Below are 20153 nucleotides of genomic sequence, written 5' to 3'. Positions count from 1 at the left end.
AGGCTCTTTTGGAGATCTGGGTGAAGGAAAATGTGCCTTACCCAGTTGCTTGCGAGTTGTTGGCTAATGGCAAACCCTGCATTCTACCATCTGGCACTTACAGTACCGTTCTCGCTACATCCTGCTCCACAGAGGACATTGATATGCAGACCTGTCACCTGAAATTCAGTACCATAGTTGTAAAATCGCCCAGCATCATTGATAGCATCCCCATCTCCTCCTCCAGCTGTGCAACAAGCCACCAAACTTTCACCTCACGGGCGAAGTCACCTGCTACACAACTAGCAGGGTGGAAGGACAGTAGAAATACTTCCGTGAAGACTTTATAAGTCCTTCCAGCCAACAAACATCAGAGTCTTCCTCTGCCAACCAGAAAGGCTCCAAGAAGTCAAACAAAGGCAAATCGTTTTCTCCTTCGCTGACTTGGAGATCCTTGCCCGGACAATCTATCTGTGTTGCCAATGCACATCACCAACCGTTTTTCTGCCCTGGACTCCACAGACCGACAGGAGAGTGCCAATGCCTCTGTAGATCTCATTGAGCAGGATCCTCCAGCCTCTGCGCCCTGTAGCAGTGAGTCTTCGATGGATGGCATTCGGTAGGCACTGAGCTGACACCCCTTAATTTTTTCCCTCCTCCTCTTTCCTCCTCCAATGGAAAGGTTGCGGACTTTGATCCAACAAAGAGGACTTATGGCTTCTCTTAGAATCGCAGCATCCACTTATTATCTGCCTCCAGGAAACAAAATTGCGTCCTCACGACTGCTTTGAGCTCTCGCATTTCTTCCCAGTTTATTTTGATCTTCCCCCTGAGGACAGCACTACTCCTCATGTGGGAGTCATGCTGCTCATCCGTGATGTTCGTACTCAACCAATCTCTCCGACTACCTGTCTTCAAATTGTTGCAGTCGGCATTATCCTTTCTCACTTGACATTTCCCCTTTGTACCATTTACATCCCTCTGTCCTTCAGTGTCACCAGGGCAGACTTCCTCCAGCTTATTGTCCAGCTCCTTCACCGTTCTCTGCTGCTCGGTCATTTTAATGCACACCATCCCTTTGGCGTTCTCCTAGAATCCATCGGAGAGGTGCCCTCTTGGCTGACCTTCTCAACTGACTAACCTCCTCTGCCTTAACACGGGAGCACCCATGTTCCTTTCTGACTCCACATACTCCATTCCCATTTGGACCTATCCTTCTGCATTGTCCAACTTGCCCATTGTCTCGAGTGGTCCATTCTCTGCGACACATACTCTAGCGACAATTTCCCATGTGCTGTCTGTTTGCTGACTCCTACTTCATCTATGTGCACACCCAAATGACAGCTTTGTAAGGTGGTCTGGAGGCTTTACTCCTCCCTGATGACCTTTGACGACCTCCCTGGTGACCTTCGATGAACAACATTTTTCCAGCTGCGATGACCAGGTAGAATATCTCTCAAACATTATCCTTACCACCACAGAACATCCCATTCCTCGCACTTCCTCTTTACTGTGCAGTGTTCCAGTCCTTGGTGGAATGAGGCATGCCGCAACGCGCAATTCGTGTGCGGAGACATGCTCTCCACATTTTTAACCGTCATTCTACAATGGCAAACTTCATTCATTATAAACAGTAGCATGCACAGTGTCATCATGTTCTTTGGGATAGCAAAAAAGCTAGCTGGATTTCATTTACTAGTTCTTTTAACAGTTCCACTCCATCTTCCATCACATGGGTCAGCTTCAGATGACCCTCTGGGACCAAGGTCCAGTCCCCAATTTCCAGCCTGACATTAGCACATGATGTCATAGGGACCCTATTGCTATCTCCAACACCTTGCGCTGCCATTTTGCGGAGATTTCGAGCTCCTCACACTATCATCCTGCCTTCCTCTGTCTGAAACGAGTGGAAGAGGCTTGGGCAGTACCCTCATCTTCTCAGAATCGTGTGTGCTACAATGCCGCCTTTACTATGAGGGGGCTAAATCATGCTCTCACCTCATCCTGATCCTCTGCCCCAGGGCCGGATGATGTTCACATTCAGATGTTACAGAACCTATCTCTTGCAGGCAAGCACTTTCTCCTTCATACGTGCAATCCCATCTCTCTACATGTGGGGCTTCTTTGGCCACGCGCCTCATTTCCTTCAGGAATTTTTAAAAGACCTCATTTTCAACGTATGTGTGGGTTCTGCCTTGTTGGACACCTTTATCCAGGAAAACGGTGTGCCTCAGGGTTCCGTCCTGAGCGTCATCCTCTTTGCTATCGCCATTAACTCTATTATGGCCTGTCTCCTACCAGGCACCTCTGGCTCCCTTTTTGTTGACGATGTTGCCATCTATTGCAGTTCTCCATGGACTTGTCTCATTGAGCAGCATCTTCAGCGATGTCTCGATCATCTTTACTGATGGAGTATCAACAGTGGCTTTCGCTTTTCCACTGACAAAACCATTCGTATGAATTTCTGGCAGTGTAATTGGTTTCTTACACCGTCCTTATGTCTTTGGCCTGTTGCTCTTCCATTCGTTGAAACTACAAAATTCCTGGAGCTCATGCTTGATAGGAAACTTTCTTGAACCTCCCATGTGACTTACCTGGCCGCCCACTGTACGTGGTCCCTGAATGTCCTGTGTGTCCTCAGCGGTACTTCCTGGGGAGTGGATTGGACAGCCCTACTCCATTTATAGTGGTCCCTTGTTCGTTCAAAACTATACTATGGGCGTATCGTTCATGCATCTGCACATATGTCCATCTTATACTTTCCCCATACGATCTACCATCGTGGCATCTGTTTGGCCACTGGTGCCGTGTACACTAGCCTGGTTGAGAGTCGGTATGCAGAAGGTGCTGAACTACCATTGTCATACCGCTGTGACTCTATCGCCATAGTTTAACGACCTTCGCATGGAACTTCGCGATAGTATCTATGAGTACCCTGATGGCTCTCGGACTGACCATGGTGTCGGATGTGCCTTCGTCATTGGCACTGATGGTTTTCGGTATCAGCTTGCAGAGCACTGCTCAGTATTTACAGCAGGCTTCACCCTGTATCAGGCCATGCAGTACTTCCAGAGACTCAGGCATTTTAATTGCGTCATCTGCTCCAACTCTCTCAGTGCCCTTCAGAGCCTCTGTGTGCTGTACATCAGCCATCCCTTAGTGCAACAGGTCCAGGAAAACTGTCACTTGCTCACTCTTGATGGAGCCACTGTGATGTGTATGTGGATTCTTGGTCACATCGGTCTCATGGGAAACCAGGTTGCTGATGCTACTGCTAAGGCTGCAGTCCTGGTACCTTGGCCTGCTATTTCTCCCATTCCCTCCAATGATCTCTGTGTGGCCGTCTGCCTGCAGGTGTTGTCACTTTGGCATCACCCTAGTCCTCCCTTCATGGGAACGAGCTCCGGGAAATTTAACCTCTCCCATCAGCTTGGACAACCTCCTCTCGGTCCCCTTGCCATGAGGACATCATATTAGCTAGGTTGCATGTTGGGCACTCTTTTTAGCCATCGCCATTTGTTACATGGTGCTCCCCCATCAATTTGTGCTCATTGTTCTCAACCTTTGACGGTTCACCATTTCCTGATGGAATACCCTTTTTTTAACCACTTATGTTCCAATTTATGTTTACCGTCTGAGTTATCGGTCTTTTTAGCAAATAACACGTGGGCAGTAGACTGCGTTTTACTTTTTATCTGTTGTAGCAATATGGTGAAGGACATTTAATCTTTAGTTCAGGACATCTGTTTCTCTGTGGCGTATTTTATGAACCTTTTTCCAAGTACCTGTTTTCAACTGTCTTTCCTTCAGTTCATTGGGCTTAACGTGTAGTTGCTTTTACCTCTTCTTTCTCTCTCTCTCTCTCTCTCTCTCTCTCTCTCTCTCTCTCTCTCTCTCTCTCTCTCTCTTTTCCATGTTCTACGGTTCTGATGTGGACGCATATGACCCTCATTATTGTCCTCTAAAACAAAAAAAGCAACAATAATAACCGTAGCAAATCACAGTTTGTGTTTCAGAAGGGTTGCTCTACTGAGAATGCCATTTACATGTTCACCCACCTGATTTTAAAAGCATTTAAGAATAAAATAGGGCCAGTTGGTATTTTGTGCAACCTGTCTAATGCATTTGACATGTGAATCTCACAGTATTCTCGTAGATACTTTCATGGGGTTGATGGTATAGCCAACCAATGGATAATGTCACATGTGATCAAAAGAATGTAGAAAGTTGTCCTTAGTAATTCAACCAGTATAGTCTGGGGACATAATTCTGACTTGTTCCCCAAGGTACAGTCTTAAGTCCACTATTGTCCTTTATATATGTAAACAATCCTCTGTCTAAGAAACAATCCTCTGTCTAAGAAATACAACAATCAACAATATTATGGAAGGGATAGTTGTTACTCACCATATAGCAGAGGTGCTGAGTTGCAGACAGGCACAATGTGAGCTTTTGGCCAACAAGGACTTTGTCAAAAAAAGACAACATACACACACTCATGCAAATGCAATTCGCACACATGATTGAAGTCTCTGGCTGTTGAAGTCAGACTGCAAGCAGCAGTGTATGTTGAGAGAGCCAACTGGGTAGTGGGGGGTAAGGAGGAGGCTGGGGTGGGAAGGGAGACGGATGGCAGGGTAGGGGTGGGGGACAATAAAGTGCTGCTTGTGGGAGTGTACAGGGTCGAGATGGAGAGAGGGTAGGGCAGCTAGGTGCAGTTGGGAGGTCAGGCAGAGTGGGGGGGGGGGGGGGGGGTAGTGCAAAAAGAGATAAGTAAAAAAACTGAGGGTGCATTGACAGAATAGAGGGCTGTGTAGTGCTACAATGGGAACAGGGAAGGTGCTAGAAGGGTAAGGACAATGACTAACAAAGGTTGATGCCAGGAGGGTTACTGGAACATAGGATGTATTGTAGGGAGAGTTCCCATATGTGCAGTTCAGAAAGCTAGTTTTGGTGGGAAGTATCCAAGTGGCAATTATGTGAAGCAATGTGGCTGTGAAGCAATTATTGAAATGTCCAGCTGTTCCTTGGCCACAGTTTGTCGGTGGTCATTCATGTGGGCAAACAGCTTGTTGGTTGTCATGCCCACATAGAATTCAGCACAGTGGTTGGAGCTTAGCTTGGAGGTCACATGACTAGTTTCACAGGTAGCTCTGCCCTACAACAAGCAAAATTAGTTGTTTTTGCAGACGACACTAGTATTGTAACCACTCCAAGCATACATACAGAAACAGAAGAAATGGTAAACAAAAATCATTGCAAATCTTGGGGAGAGACAAATCAGTAATTTTACATATTTTGCATATTTTCATTCAGTAATGTCATTTGAAATAATGTTCTAGGGTAACTCATCCTCAAGAAAGAACATCAATCTTCATTGCGGTGAGAATTATGTGGTGCTCACCCATGATCATCATATAGACATCTGTTTAAGGAGTTGGGCATTCTGATTACTGCTTCACAGTATATTATTCCCTCATGAAGTTTGTTGTAAATAAACCACTACAGTTTGAAAGGACAGGGAAGTACATAATTAAAATACCAGAAGGAACAGTGTCATTCATTACTCCATACTAAGGTTGTCTTTAGCACAAAAACTGATGCACAATGCTGCAACAAAAACTTTTGGTCACTTAACAAGTGATATAAAATGTCTGACAGACAGCAAAGTAAAATTTGAAAACAATGGAGAAAGTTTCTCTTTGACAAACCCCTCCTATTCCGCTGAAGAATATATATTGTGGTAACGTGTGTAGAAGGTGGTGGGTAGGAACTGCTAACTCACAACTGTGTACAGTATCCTTTTTCTTTAAGGGGAAAAAACTTAGAAATGTTCAGCACATAACCATAAGTACAAATTAATTTACAATGTGAATGTAAAACGAGTCGTTTCACATCATTTTGTTCTATTGTGCAAAATGATCCTTGGAACACAAATCTAATTAACTAAATAAACAAGTGAAGTTTGTCATAAAGTTTTGGTTCTGTTCTTGAAACTGAACCAAAGAAAGACAGTAGTTTTGACTCAAACATCATCATATTGGGATTTTGTTACAAAGAAAGTGACTGAAATTAGAATAAACAGTGACAATTTTAACAGAGATCTGAGGTATACGCTTATGCCTGCCCCCAGGCAGGCTTTTAATTTATTTATTGCTTCCTGCAGACCTTCTCTCTCTCTCTCTCTCTCTCTCTCTCTCTCTCTCTTTCTCTCTCTCTCTCTCTCTCTCTCTCTCTCTCTCTCTATGGTTTGATTGATTACAAAGTTATGTCTCAGTATAAAAATAGGAATTATATTGATAACAGTGATCAGTAAGTAATAGTTAAGAAAAAAGGATATATATATGCATGAATCTATTATGAATCAGTACCAATATTGGTAGTGAATGCTCTTGGATGGATCGGAGCACATTACCATTCTATTTCTGCTGTAGTAGTAACTTTAAATGGGGGTGGGTTTTGTACATCGAGGGAAAGCAAAGACGGAGGCTTGATGTATGTAGGGAGGCAGCAGCGGCAGATTCAAGTGTAGTGCCAGCTCTTCACATCACCAGACATCATTCGGTCCCTCAGCGGGATGGAGCTGCTGTGGGCTGTCCAACTTGCCTTCCACACATGCATCACTAGAGCCTCTCTGGAAGGTTTCAGACACTTCCACTGCATCTGTACAAGGTCTGTTCAAAACATTGTGGGACATTCACAGTTTTGCACCAGTGATGTGTTGGAGGGAAATGCGGTTAGATCCCTGCATACACCTGTGTTTAATGTGCAACTGCCAGAAGTTTCATTGTTGTATGTCTGTTAGATATTGTCCAGTGCTGTATTGAGTAGAACATGGTATCATACAGTTTGTGAATTTCGAGATGGCAGAATTAGAAGAGCAATGCGTCTGTATTACATTTTGCATGGTCCTCAAGAAAACCTTCTCAGAGAAATACCAAATGGTGCTGGAAGCCTATGGTGACGAGTGTTTAATCTGTACTCAGTGTTATGAATGGTTCACACAGTTTAAAAATGGCCAGACAGCAGTTAAAAATGCCCCTTGTTCATGACACCCTGCTGTCTATCGATGACATTCATGTCAGGCCCATCAACGAAATTTTGCGTTTAAATGGAAGACTGACTGTCAGAGAGGTTGCAGAAGAATGTAACATTTCAGTTGGATCAGGTCATGAAGTCCTGACACAGCATCTTGGAATGCATCTTGTTGCCACAAGTTTGTCCCACAGCTCATGAGTCAAGACTAGAAGACCTTCGCCTTGCAATCTGTGAAGATATTTTCCATCACACAGATGAGAATGGGATGTTCTTTAAGAAAATCATAACTGGTGACAAGATATGAGTCTACTGTTATGGTGTTGAGACCAAGTTTCAGTATTCACATTGGGTTAAAAAAAGATTCTCCAAGACCAAAAGAAGCTCGCCAGGTCAGGTCAAATGTCAAAGCCATATTAATAGTTTTGTTTGACAGTGAAGGGTTAGTTCATCATGAATTCGTGCCACAGGTACAAACTGTTAATCGATAGTACTATCTGGATGTGTTGCAATGCCTATGAGAAAATGTGAGAAGGATCTAGATTGAAATATGGTGAGACAATTCTTGACTGTTTCATCACGATAAAGGACTCGCACATTCATCCCCGTTGGTGCATGTCTATTGCCCAAAAAACGAAATCACTGTGGTGCCTAATCCTCCTCACTCTCCAGACCTGGCCCCCGCTTACTTTTTTTTTTATTTTGAAAGGCGAAAACCCAGTTGAAAGAACAAAGATTTGCAAAGATAGACGAGATAAAAGAAAATCTGCAGAAGGTGCTTTGCACGATCCAGCAATAGGCGTACCAAGATGGCTCTGGAAGTGGAAACTGCATTGGGAGCGGTGTATCAGTTGTGAAGAAGAATACTTCAAATGAGACCATGTACAATAAGTAAAAGGTAAGCAAAGAAAAATTTTGTGGACAAAGTTTTGGGGTTTTTTGAGCAGACCTCATATAAGCAGAATACTGACAGTTGATGATGTTGGTGGAGATGGGTCCTGAAAGCATGATGTTTTATTCAAATTGATGTGGCTTGTAAACTGAGAAGATTTTACTGAAACATGTTACCTCGAAAGACTCCAAGAACACAGGAGTTTCTTTTAAACAGCATTTTAGCACTATCTGTATAGAAATGTTACTTTTTTTCCATAGGTGAAATTTACATTGTGGTGACACACTAATCTTTGTCATAGCCCAAGGCCTAGGTTAGGCTGGAAAGAGACGATTTGTTTGAGAGTTGGTGAAGCCTACAAATGTGAATGTGAAATCTTGGTTGAGGTGTCAGACTGATCTGTAATGTAACCAGTGGTCTAGGTTAGGCTGACATCTGATCGTTTCATTTTCCATTACTTTCTGTTTACTGGCATCCAGAGTTATGCAGCATACTTCGATAACAGAAGTACCAAGATGCGGTGAAAGCAGGAAACAAAAACTCAGTGTAAAATTATTTACTATGTGTCTGTGTGTATTTGTATGTTGCGTTTTTCTCCAAATATTCAGTTTAATCACACTCTTGTGTCTAGTATGTTAAGTTTTTTTTACATTAAATATTTCACTTTTTCCAATTACCAGGTGAGATGGTGCAATGGTTAGCACACTGGAGTCGCGTTGGGGAGGACAATTGTTCGTACCCATAAAGTTTCACAGAGATCTATATTAATTTTCTAAATTAACAGTAGGTAAAATTCAAAAGACTCCCTTTTGGCCTAAAAATGTTCTGTCTGCAGGTTGAATTGCCCCACAATATTTCCCCATGAAATCAAAGAATGAAATTGTCAAGGTAAACCAGTTTAAAGATAGCTTCATTTGTCTCTTGCAAGAAGTTGTAGACATGCCTTCCACAGGACCTTCTTAGCCTATATCTTGTGCTTCCCTAATTGTGCCATCATTTTAAAAGAGTGATTGTCAATCAGAACACAATTGGTGGGAATCTGGATGGGCAGTTTTTTGTAATTAAGAGCCAACCTATTAGCTGTAGACGGAAGGGCATCTCTCTGGAACAAGTTTTCTCTATCATTTGACATTCACATATGTAGTAGAGCCTAAGATTCTGGTTGACTTTGAAAAGAGAAGTCAGCTTGTATTCATCACTACAGGAGACATCCTGTTATAATGTCATTAGCTTCCAGAAACTGAATCTCAATACACAATTTGGAATCCCTCCCCTCCATTCTCCTCCTGTCACCTCAAGGTGAACACTGCTAAACAAAACTCCATAAAACATGCACATTAAAATGCATGCTCTGTTCTCAGCATTTGGTTTATAATATTACTGCTCAATGCATTCATTTATTATTTACTTATTGGTGTAGTATGTTCTGTTTAATATGGGAGTTAGTGATTTATGTGTTCCATTGATCATATTTCTGACTTCTTGTTACGATGTGGAACAAGTTAAATTTACAATTATAGTACACTTTCTCAGTGAGAAACGTGGCAACATGCTAATGATTTACATGATTTCTTGAGTTATTTATATTTGTCCTGCATGCATTCAGTAACATTGGGAACCGGTATATGTAGAATACTAATGTAATTCTCCAAATGCAGATGGGGTTTGTATCAGCATCTCAGATTCTCCAAAATTTACTGTAAGGGCCACAGATTTATTCATTGTTCTGAAAACTGTAGAGTTAAATATCCATCCTGCTGATATAACTAGTCTCCTTTGATCCCATGACATCATCAAAATGGTGTACGAAAATCAAGTTTTGAAATACAGTATGTGTTTAATGTGTGTTCCCCAATAAGAATAACAGTTATTCTCATATCCTCACATTAGTTGGCTTTGCCAGCTCACAGCCTGTTTATCACTTTCCAATCTAACTTAGTCCTTGGGGGTTACAATACAGATTGGTATGCCACCATGTCATGAAGCAATCTGGGATCTCTTTACTTCCTCTCTTGTTTTGCCATCTGCCTCCTTAAATTCATTTTATTTTCATTTTTGCCTAATTACCATTAACGTGTGTGAGTATAATCTGCATTTTCATAAAAGAGAAAGGTTAGTCCTTAGTCTTAAGAAATATAGCACCAGGTGTAATTTTGTGATTTCCTAATTTATTTTGTCCATTCCTATCTAACACCTTTGTTATAGGGTGAAATCAGTAATTGTTTCGTGACATAGATTCTATTGTTGACTTATAAAGAAATGCAAATTCTGTACTAATTATAAACCTGTGGATGAAGAACTACTAGGATTCTTAAAGTATTTATTTGGCTCTATTCAAAAACGTATTAGCAAACCCAGCCCTTAATTTAATTCCAAGAATTACCAGATTTGTCAAAAGTATGGTTTGTATAACTATATCTGTTAATTTCATTATTTAAACAAATAATTCGGCCTAACCTTTGTGGTAGAAGAAAATGTTAAAAAGAAGGATTTTTTTTATATATTTAGTTAATTGAATGAATTGTGTTTTAATTGTAATTTCTGTAACTTAAACATCGAACAACATATAATTTCAGGTGCCTATTTTTGTGAGGATATATAAAGGACTGATTTTTGGTCCCGAGACAGCCAGTCCATGGCCGATTATCAGATGGAAGTTATGTATTGTTTAAATTAACAACAATGCATCAGCTTAACAGTGGAATAACTGTAACACAAATAGGCCGTGTATTAAAACAATGACAATATCCGTTCAATTTATTTGAGAAATAGTGCCACACATACCGTATTATTCTGCAAGAACTGTGAAGTAGGTTTTTTACTGCCCAGAGATGTTCAACTGCAACCTATTAATGAGGCAGGCTTGTCAACATTTACCAGTAGTGAACTGGCCATATTATTGTGTAATATTGGGGGGGGGGGGGGGGGGGGGGAGGGGGGTTGTGAACAGTGAAAGTAAAGAACTGTGAAAGGCAATTGTGAAACTGTTGGCTGCATCAGTTTTGAACTTCCAACCCCCCCATTTTTCAGTTAGTATAACAATGCAGTACGTCAACACCAAGGACTGTCAACGAAGAAATAAAGCAGGCGAATGTCACAACCACAACCTCAGTTCCAAAAAATGATATAGAAGCAAAATAAATATTGTTGGTTTTCTGTTATATCACTATTAGCACAAACATGATGTCACTTGCCACATCATCATGATGTCGCAAATCAGAGATGATATTTGGTGTTGATAGGCTCGATTAGCCCAAGACTGGCAAAGTACTCATCTATATTTGTTGTTCTGAGGCTTTTGTACTTGATTTTATAAGGTTTCACTCATTTATGAAACGTTTTTTCTTCTTTTGTTTTCAGCCTGTTGTCATAAACACTTGCCAGTCATGCAGACAACCTGTGGATAATAGTCCTGATAAATGTTCATTCTGTGACAAGATGGTCTGTGGTTTATGTAGTAGCAGTTGCATAAAGTGCTGTGAAGTGTATTGCCGCTGTTGCTCATTACCAGAGTGAGTATATTTTCACATAGTATTCACTGAAATTCTCATCAAAACTTGAACTAAATAGCAATGTAATGTAAGGTTTAGACAAAGGACATAACACATGTCACCCATTGGTGTGTGGATGTTTGTATATATTTATAGTAGCCATAAACCACCTTATTTGATAGTTTAATGAACTTAGCAGTGTTTCATCATTATCCTGTCCAGCCGTCGTGGTTTTTGTTTTCCTTGGTTTCCCTAAGTTACTTAAGATAGATGCCAGTATGGTTCATTTATGAGGACACAGTTAACTTCTTTTACCGTTCTTGTACAAACCAAGTTTGCCCTCCATTTCTAATAACTTTGTTGTTAGTTGGATGTTCAACCGTTTCTCACTGCCTGAGTATATTAAGGAAATCAATGTATTGTTGGTGTTTGCTCTGAAATAACTTTTAATAACTAATAGGTAACATTTATTACTCAACATTCATAATTATTTTAGAGATCAGTAGTTTGTCTGACACAAACTTTCAGCTGTAAATACTCACCACAGTCAGTCTTACTCGCCACTGAAGCACCCTCATGCAGCGTTATTATAAATGTCACTATTTAAAAATTTAGCTTGTTTCAGTCAATGGGTTAATGATATGGATGTGAGAAATATAGATAATAAGCTGAACTCTGTGCCTGCCTTTTCGAACAGAGCATTACAGACTGTGTCATCCACACATAGCTCCCAGACAGATGGCTACTCATTCTTCTCCATTCCTTTCTCTATTTTTGAATATGTTGCCAGGTCCAAGCGACAGTTGTGGTATGCACGTAAAGGTGCTTTGCGCTTGAAGAAAGCGTACATCCTGCATATTATGTATCTTGCTTGCTTATGTAGAATTTGTCACTATCCACCATCAGCGATGACAGCTCGCAAGAAATGGAATAAAATTTCACTAAATAATTGACTAAGATCATGTTTAATGCTCACATTGGCCGCAACATTCACAGCAAAGTGCTCAGAGCACTTCTGAACCTTCGGGGGTGGTCAGAGAATGTGTCACTTAGGTGCACAGGACAAGTCTAAACTCAACCACAATACAAGTCTAAACTCAACTGCAATTGTTCCTGACCCCCAAATATAATTTTACAATATAGAAATAGTTTTCAATTTTCTTCTGGTCAGGTCAGTACAGGGTTGTTAAAATGAAACCAAATAGGGCCTAATAATGAATAAGAAAATGTGAACATGGATAAAGTACTGTGAACATCTTAGTGAAAGCATTACAGTACAAGATAAACACAAAGCCAATATCTGCCACAGTAGTATCAGTTTACATGCCAACTAGCATTGCAGATGATGAAGAAATTGAAAGACTGTATGATGAGGTAAAAGAAATTATTCAGAAAAATTGAAAGATTGTATGCTGAGGTAAAAGAAATTATACAGATAGTTAAGAGGGGTGAAAATTTAATTGTGGTGCTTGACTAGGATCTGGTAGTAGGAAAAGAAAGAGAAGGAAAAATAGTAGAGCACGGACTGGGAGAAAGTAATGAAGGAGAAAGCCACCTGTTAGAATTTTGCGCTAAGCGTATTTTAATCATAATTGAAAGAGTCCTGTATTGTGGGGAAGATGGAAGATTTCAGATGATTACGTAAGGTGATGCAGAAATTTTAAAATTGGTTTTCAAACTGTAAGACATTTCTAGTGGCAGGTGGCAGACCTGGACACTGATTATAAGTCAACAATTAAGGAATTGCAAAAATGTAGGAAACTGAGGAAGCACCGGATAAGGTGGAAGAACCAGAGATTATTGACAGTTTCAGAGGGAGCATTAGACAATGTTTGACTGAAATAGGAGAAGGAAATACAGTAGATGATGATTGGGTAGCTTTGGGAGATGAAAAAGTGAAGATTATAGATGATCAGATAGGTAAAAAGAGAGGACCTGGTTCAGAATCCTTGGATAACACAGGACAGATTGAATTTAATTGATGAAAGGATATATGGAGGAGATGTGTAATGGGAAACAAACTGGAAGACTATGCTATAAAAAGAGAGGAAGAAATGGGTGAAGATTAGATGGGAGATATGATATTGTAAGAAGAATTCAGCATAACACTAAAGGTCCTAAGGGGAAAAAGATCCCTTGAATTGACAGCATTTCCCCAGCATTATTGAGAGAGCTAGCCATGACAAAAATTATTCCACCTGCTGTGCAAAATACATGAGAAAGATGAAATACCCTCAGATTTCTGGAAGTGTGTAGTAACTTCAATTCGAAAGAAGACCGGTACTGACACATGTTAATAATATTGAACCATAAGTTCAGTGTGTCATGATTGCAAAATATTGTCACAAATTGTTTGCTGCAGAATGGAAAAACTAGTAGATGCCATCTCGGGGAAGATTAGTTTGGTTGTAGAGAAATGTAGAAACACACTTTGCAGTTCTGTTCCTACAACTTATCTTGGAAGATAAATTGAAGAAGGCAAACCTATGTTTACTGTATTTCTGGATTTAAAAGAAAACTTTTGAAAATGTTGATTGGAATACATGCTTCACAATTTTGAAGGTAGGAGGGACAAAAACAGGGATCAAAAGGTTATTCACAAATTGTACAGAAACCAGACTGCAATTATAAGTAATCATCTTGTGGTGCAGTTCTTCTTGTCTCCGTGCTTGCTAAGAAAATGGGATGAGAAGTTCCGCCTTATGCAAGACACCTTTTTTCTTTTGTTTCACCCATACATGTTTCAGCACTTTTGTGCTATCGTCAGTGGGTTCTATTTTTATTTTTAACTGTAAATTTGTTATTAACATATTAACATTTGTGTTGTTTACAACATTATGTAAAAGTTGCATTTATAACTTAATTGGCGAAAAATAACATACCTTACATTATGTTATTGTCCTCTTGTTTTGGTAGCTGTTATGCTACACAATATACAACATGTATTCTGCAAACAGCAAAACGTAATTTATTTTCTGTTTGTTATGCATTTACGAACACAATGCAGAGCAGACTCGGAAGAATTACCACCAACACTGACAAATACAGCCAGTCTGGCATCTACCAACTTACTTGCAACTGCTATCAATCTGTATATGTGGGCCAAACATGCAGGACCTTCAGAACCAGACATAATGAACACCTCAGAGCACTGAAAAGCAATAGCACACACTCAACATTTGCAGACCACCTGGTAGCACACAACCACCACCCAACAAACATTGAAACTGACCTTCACATCCTAAAAACTAGTAGCAGCCTATCCCAAAAATTAACTATAGAAGAAAAAACCACATCCAAAAATCAATAGCCCAAGGAAAGAAAGTACTCAATGAATACACATCACTGTGCAACAAATGCAACAAAATTCTCTTCACCACAATAGAAGAACTATACAAGTAAAACACACACACACACACACACACACACACACACACACACAAACAAATCCCCTCTCTCTCTCTCTCTCTCTCTCTCTCTCTCTCTCTCTCTCTGCCCCAGTACTCATCACACACACGCAAACCCACATAAACCACACACCACTAACACCAAATACAATTCAAACTCGCGCGCCTCACCCAGCAGAACACGCTACAAAACAAATGAATGCCACACAGCCACAACAACACGTAATGGCAGCGAAAACTCCGCCTATGTTTTGAGTAATCGAAAAACTGCATTGCCACGCGAACACAGGCAAAGAAGTAAGCCTATTTACTTCGCCAACAACACAAGAAAACGTACCACAACTTCAGAACTGTAAGTTACAGAAAGAAAACATGATACAGTCTTATTTCCGTTCGTAAATGCATAACAAACAGAAAATAAATTACGTTTTGCTGTTTGCAGATGACATGTTGTATATTGTGTAGCATAACAGCTACCAAAACAAGAGGACAATAACATAATGTAAGGTATGTTATTTTTCGCCAATTAAGTTATAAATGCAACTTTTACATAATGTTGTAAATGACGCAAATGTTAATATGTTAATAACAAATTTACAGTTAAAAATAAAAATAGAACCCACTGACGATAGCACAAAAGTGCTGAAACATGTATGGGTGAAACAAAAGTAAAAAGGTGTCTTGCATAAGGCGGAACTTCTCATCCCATTTGCAATTATAAGAGTCAAAGGACACGACAGAGAAGCTGTAGTTTAGAAGAGAGTGAGGCAGGATTGTAGCCTATCCCCAATGTTATTTTATGTGGATATTGAGCAAGCTGTGAAGGAAACAGAGGACAAATTTGGCAAGAAAATTAAAGTTCAGGGGGAGAAATAAAAATTCTATCATAAACAGCAAAGCATTTGGAAGAGCAGTTGACTTAGACAGATAGTGTCATGGAAAGATATTATAAATTGAACATCAACAAAAGTAAAACATGGTTAATAGAATGTAGCTGAATTAAATCAGCTGATACTGGTGGGATTAGATTATAGGAAGGAACACTAAAAGTAGTAGACAAGTTGTGCTATTTGGGCAGGCAAATAACAGATGATGGTCAAAGTAGGGATGATACAAAATGCACACTGCCAATAAAAAGAAAAGCATTTCTGAAAAAGGGGGATTTGTCAAGTGAATTGAATTGGGGTAAAAGGGATTTGTGGTACAATTTTATTAAAAGAAGGTATCATTTTATACAACACATCCTGAGGCATCATAAGTTGTCAATTCGCTAATGGAACGAAGTGCGGAGGGTAAAAATTGTAGAGAGATACCAGAGGTTGAGTATTGCAAGCAGCTTCAAATGAATGTGGGTTGTGGTACTTAGGCAGAGATGAAGTTTGCAGAAGATAGACTAGCACGGAGAGCTGCTTCAAATCAGTTTTTGGACTGAAGATCATAACAACAAACAACATGATGAGACTGAATGCTGCCTGGTAGTGTTGCATGTACATGAATGGTAAGAAAAGTATACAAGGGGAACAGAGATGAACGGGGAATCTGTCGTGTCCTGCCCATTCGTCTCTTATAGGGTGCCTGAAGGATGCTTCTTTCGTGGATAGCTGTACAATAATTCAAGCAAATCGCTGTAATCGTTTTATTACAATAAAGTAGATTGACAATACTTAACTTTGGGTCACAAGCAAATGGCAACATGCAAATAATCAATGTCCTTCGCTATATACAATGTCCATACAATGGACATGGAGCACTAATAACGGCTTTTCTAGGGCCTCGCTTCTAGCGCATGGTTTCTAGTCCGGATCTGCTAGTTGCCCATCTCCTACTGTCTGGCCGAGGCTGGCAGGAGCGGCACTTATATTGTCTTTGGCTAGAGGCTCCTCCTGTCGTAGTGTGGTCGTAGTCAGCGTAATATTGGCTGACGTCGTCTCTCAGCCTTCTCTGCCCATGCATTCTTCATCTTTGTGCCGGCACTTGTCGTTACGTTGAAACATTCCCCCCTACCTCTCAAAAGCGACGGACTGTCGTCGTGTAGGGAGTGCGACTGCACCAGGGGTGGCAGGAGTGTGGGCGCATTGCTGGATCGGAAGCTGTGGCAGCAGTGGACATCAAGCTTCCGGTTGTACCCCACCTTACGGCCTTTGCTCTGGCGCAATCATGCCCCGGGAAACGACCAGAAGGGTACGCGTCCACAACCTGATGCCATGAAATAGATGAAGGTGGCGACTGCTGTGGTGTTTGCCGGTCCAGCTCCATTGGTAGGACAAGAGGCAGCAAAGGCTCCATCTCCATGGGGTCGTCCCACGGTGTCGTGACGACACCCTCTGGTGGCTGCTGTGGCTGCACTGTCCTCTGGATCTGTGAATCTGGGGGAAGAGACACTGAAAGATCATCGTGCTCATGACAGAGGTGAAGTTGATTTTGATGGTGGTGCTGCATGCCATCTGGACCTGAAATAAGATACATGCAACTGCCAAGTCGACAGATGATCTCGTCCCCGCACACCATCTTCTGCCACTAAAAACTCTGTAAAAGACAATATCATGTGGCAAGAAGCAATACTTGTGGCCTTACTCCAGTGCTGGATGCCGAGGAGGGTGGAGCAGTGTCCTATGGTGGTTGCTGTGAAGCAATTCCGCCGGCGATGGTCCACTCATGGAGGTGAGAAATAGTTGCAATGTTTGATCCCGGTGTTTGCAGAGAGAAGTTTGGCCATGTGTTGCTTGAAGGTTCTGACAAAATGTTCCACATTACGTTTGGCTGCGGATGGAACGGTGCCCTAGTTAGATGCTGTATGCCGCTGCGTTCACATAATGTTTCAAATTCATTTGATGTGAACTGAGGGCTGTTGTCTGACACTGTGAATTCAGGTAAACCTTCGAGGCAAAAAATAGAGGACAGCACCTGAATTGTGCTTCGTGACATTGTCGAGTTCATTAGCACAGCAAAAGGAAACTTGCTATATGAGTCAACCACAATCAATCAGGTGTTCCAAAAAGGTCCTGCAAAGTCTCTGCACAGACGTTGTCATGGTGACTGTGGCTTAGGCCAAACAGATAATTTTTGTGGTGGAGCAGGCTGATTTTCCACACATGCGTGACACTGTGACGTCATCCATTCTATTTGGGTGTCCGTACCCTGCCAAGTACACTGTTTTGTAAGAACAATCCCCCCCACAGTGTTCTTGGTGAAGTAACTGCAACACTTCTTTTTGCAAAGCTTTATGGATCAACAAACATGACTGTCCACTGTCATTTTGAACAAGAATCGCTCTTTTCTGTACAGTGAGGCAGTGTCGGTGCACATACAGAATTCTTTATGCTATGCAAGGAACGAGGCCAGGATGTACGAATGTATGTTGCAAAAATGTTAAAATCTGAATCAACTTCTGTGGCCCGTGCAATTTTCCTTTAGTTCAGCAGAAAAGATTGAAGTGATTCAGAATCCTAAGCATCGATGTGACAACAAGATGCAGCAGAAGTGTTGAAGTGTGTATTATGGCCAATCGGAAGATGGGAAAGTGCGTCTGTATTACCATGTTGAGCCGTTGGATGATACACAATTGCATACTGGTATTGAGACAACAACAAAGCCCATCTTTGCAATTTTTGGGCTGTTTGTACAGGAACTGGTTTTGTCAGATGAAACAAGGACTGCAGAGGCTTGTGATCCATCACAAAGTAGTATTTTCTGCCATATAGATAGTGGTGGAATTTGGTGACACCATACACCATAGCCAAAGCCTCTTTCTCAATTGTGAATAGTTACAATGAACTTTGGACAGCACTTTTGATGTGAAAGCAATAGGTCTGTCTTTATTACCAATTCTGTGCGAAAGCACTGCACTGACTCCGTAAGAGGAAACATCAGCTTGCAATAAAACTGGTTTTTCAGGATTAAAGTGAACTAAGCATCGATCACTGAGCAATGCATCTTTAAGTTTTTGAAAAGCTACTTGGCACTCATATGTCCAAACAAAGGGGACATTCTTGCAATGCAAGTGATGCAATGAAGCTGCGATTTGTGCAGCATTCGGTATGAACTGAATATAATAATTCATTTTCCCTAAAACTGACTGCAATTCTGTGACATTGCGAGGAACTGGAAAATCTCTTATGGCTAACAAATGTGACTGAAGAGAATGTACACCTTGCCTGTTTATGACATGACAAAGATACTGAAACTCAGGTTTAACAAAATCACACTTGTCCAGTCTACACTTTAGTCCTGCTTCAGATAACACACAAAACAAAGTATGCAAATTTGCAATATGCTCTTCAGGTGTACAATCTGCTATGACAACGTCATCCAAGTAGTTTGAACAATTTGGCACTTGTGCAGCCAGCTGTTCCAAATACTGGGAAAATGGCAGGTACAGAAGTGCTGCCAAAAGGCAAATATTTAAACAAGCCCAACTGAGTATTTACTACACACACTTTTTGAGATTCTTCATCATCAGGTGTTTGAAGGTATGTATCATGCAAATCAATTTTTGAGAAGTATTGTCCAGCACCTGATGTGTCCATGAGATCCTCTGGGCGTGACAATGGATAAGTATCAATTACAGTTTGTGGGTTGGCTGTAGACTTAAAGTCAACAGAGGCAAATGTGACCTGACGATTTGGCGAGCAAAACCAGTGGACTTGCCCGTTGACTAGCTTCTATGGGCACAATAGCTCTGCTATCTTGTAATTCTTTAAGTTCAACCACGATTGTGTCCTGTAATGCAGTGGGAACAGTTCTGGCCTGGCAAAGTTTCAGCTGAGCATTTTCTTTCAGAGTACTATGTACAACAAAATTGTTAGCCTTGTCTAAACCTTCAAAAAAGAGTTCCAGGAATTCTTTTAGCAAGCTAGCTACACTGTATTTTGCATGGAATGCAGACCTTGACAACACATTGTCCTGAATGTTATGGCAAACAAATCAAAAGAATCAAGACCAAATATGTTCTCACACTCGCGTGATTGTAGCACTGTAAAGGGCACTGTTCATGTATGCGTGCGATACATGGCAGGCAAAGTACACTTTCCGAGAACGGAAATGTCTTGTCCTTTATTAGCCGTCAGTTGAGTGCTAGTTTTAGACAGGTGTGGGGAGCCTAACAGTTCATATGTGTGATGATTTAGCTATGTGACACAGGCACCCATGTACAAAGAGATACATGAACAAAAAGTATGTTTGACTGGCGTATCACTGAAGAAACTGCATGCTTGCTAGTTTTGCTAATGCCTATTGCAGACTTTGAATATACTGCATTTATAACATGGGCCTTGTGACTAAATTTTGAGTGGGCCAAATTCTTGTGTTTGTTCCGTTGCAAAAATATTGATTGTACACGTCCCTTACGAC

At 41.0% G+C, this 20153-nt stretch overlaps 1 protein-coding gene across 1 annotated transcript in view; it reads left to right on the top strand.

Annotated features, from left to right (window-relative positions):
• Positions 1–20153, top strand: part of LOC126100624 (apoptosis regulatory protein Siva-like) — a 40361-nt gene that overhangs the window by 17835 nt on the left and 2373 nt on the right. Inside the window, exon 3 of the mRNA XM_049911250.1 lies at positions 11267–11418. Coding sequence (XP_049767207.1) covers positions 11267–11418 — 152 coding nt within the window. The remainder of the gene's footprint in view (positions 1–11266; positions 11419–20153) is intronic.

Source organism: Schistocerca cancellata, chromosome 9, assembly GCF_023864275.1.
Source record: "Schistocerca cancellata isolate TAMUIC-IGC-003103 chromosome 9, iqSchCanc2.1, whole genome shotgun sequence".
NCBI lineage: Eukaryota > Metazoa > Arthropoda > Insecta > Orthoptera > Acrididae > Schistocerca > Schistocerca cancellata.
This window is presented reverse-complemented; position numbering and strand designations above follow the sequence as displayed.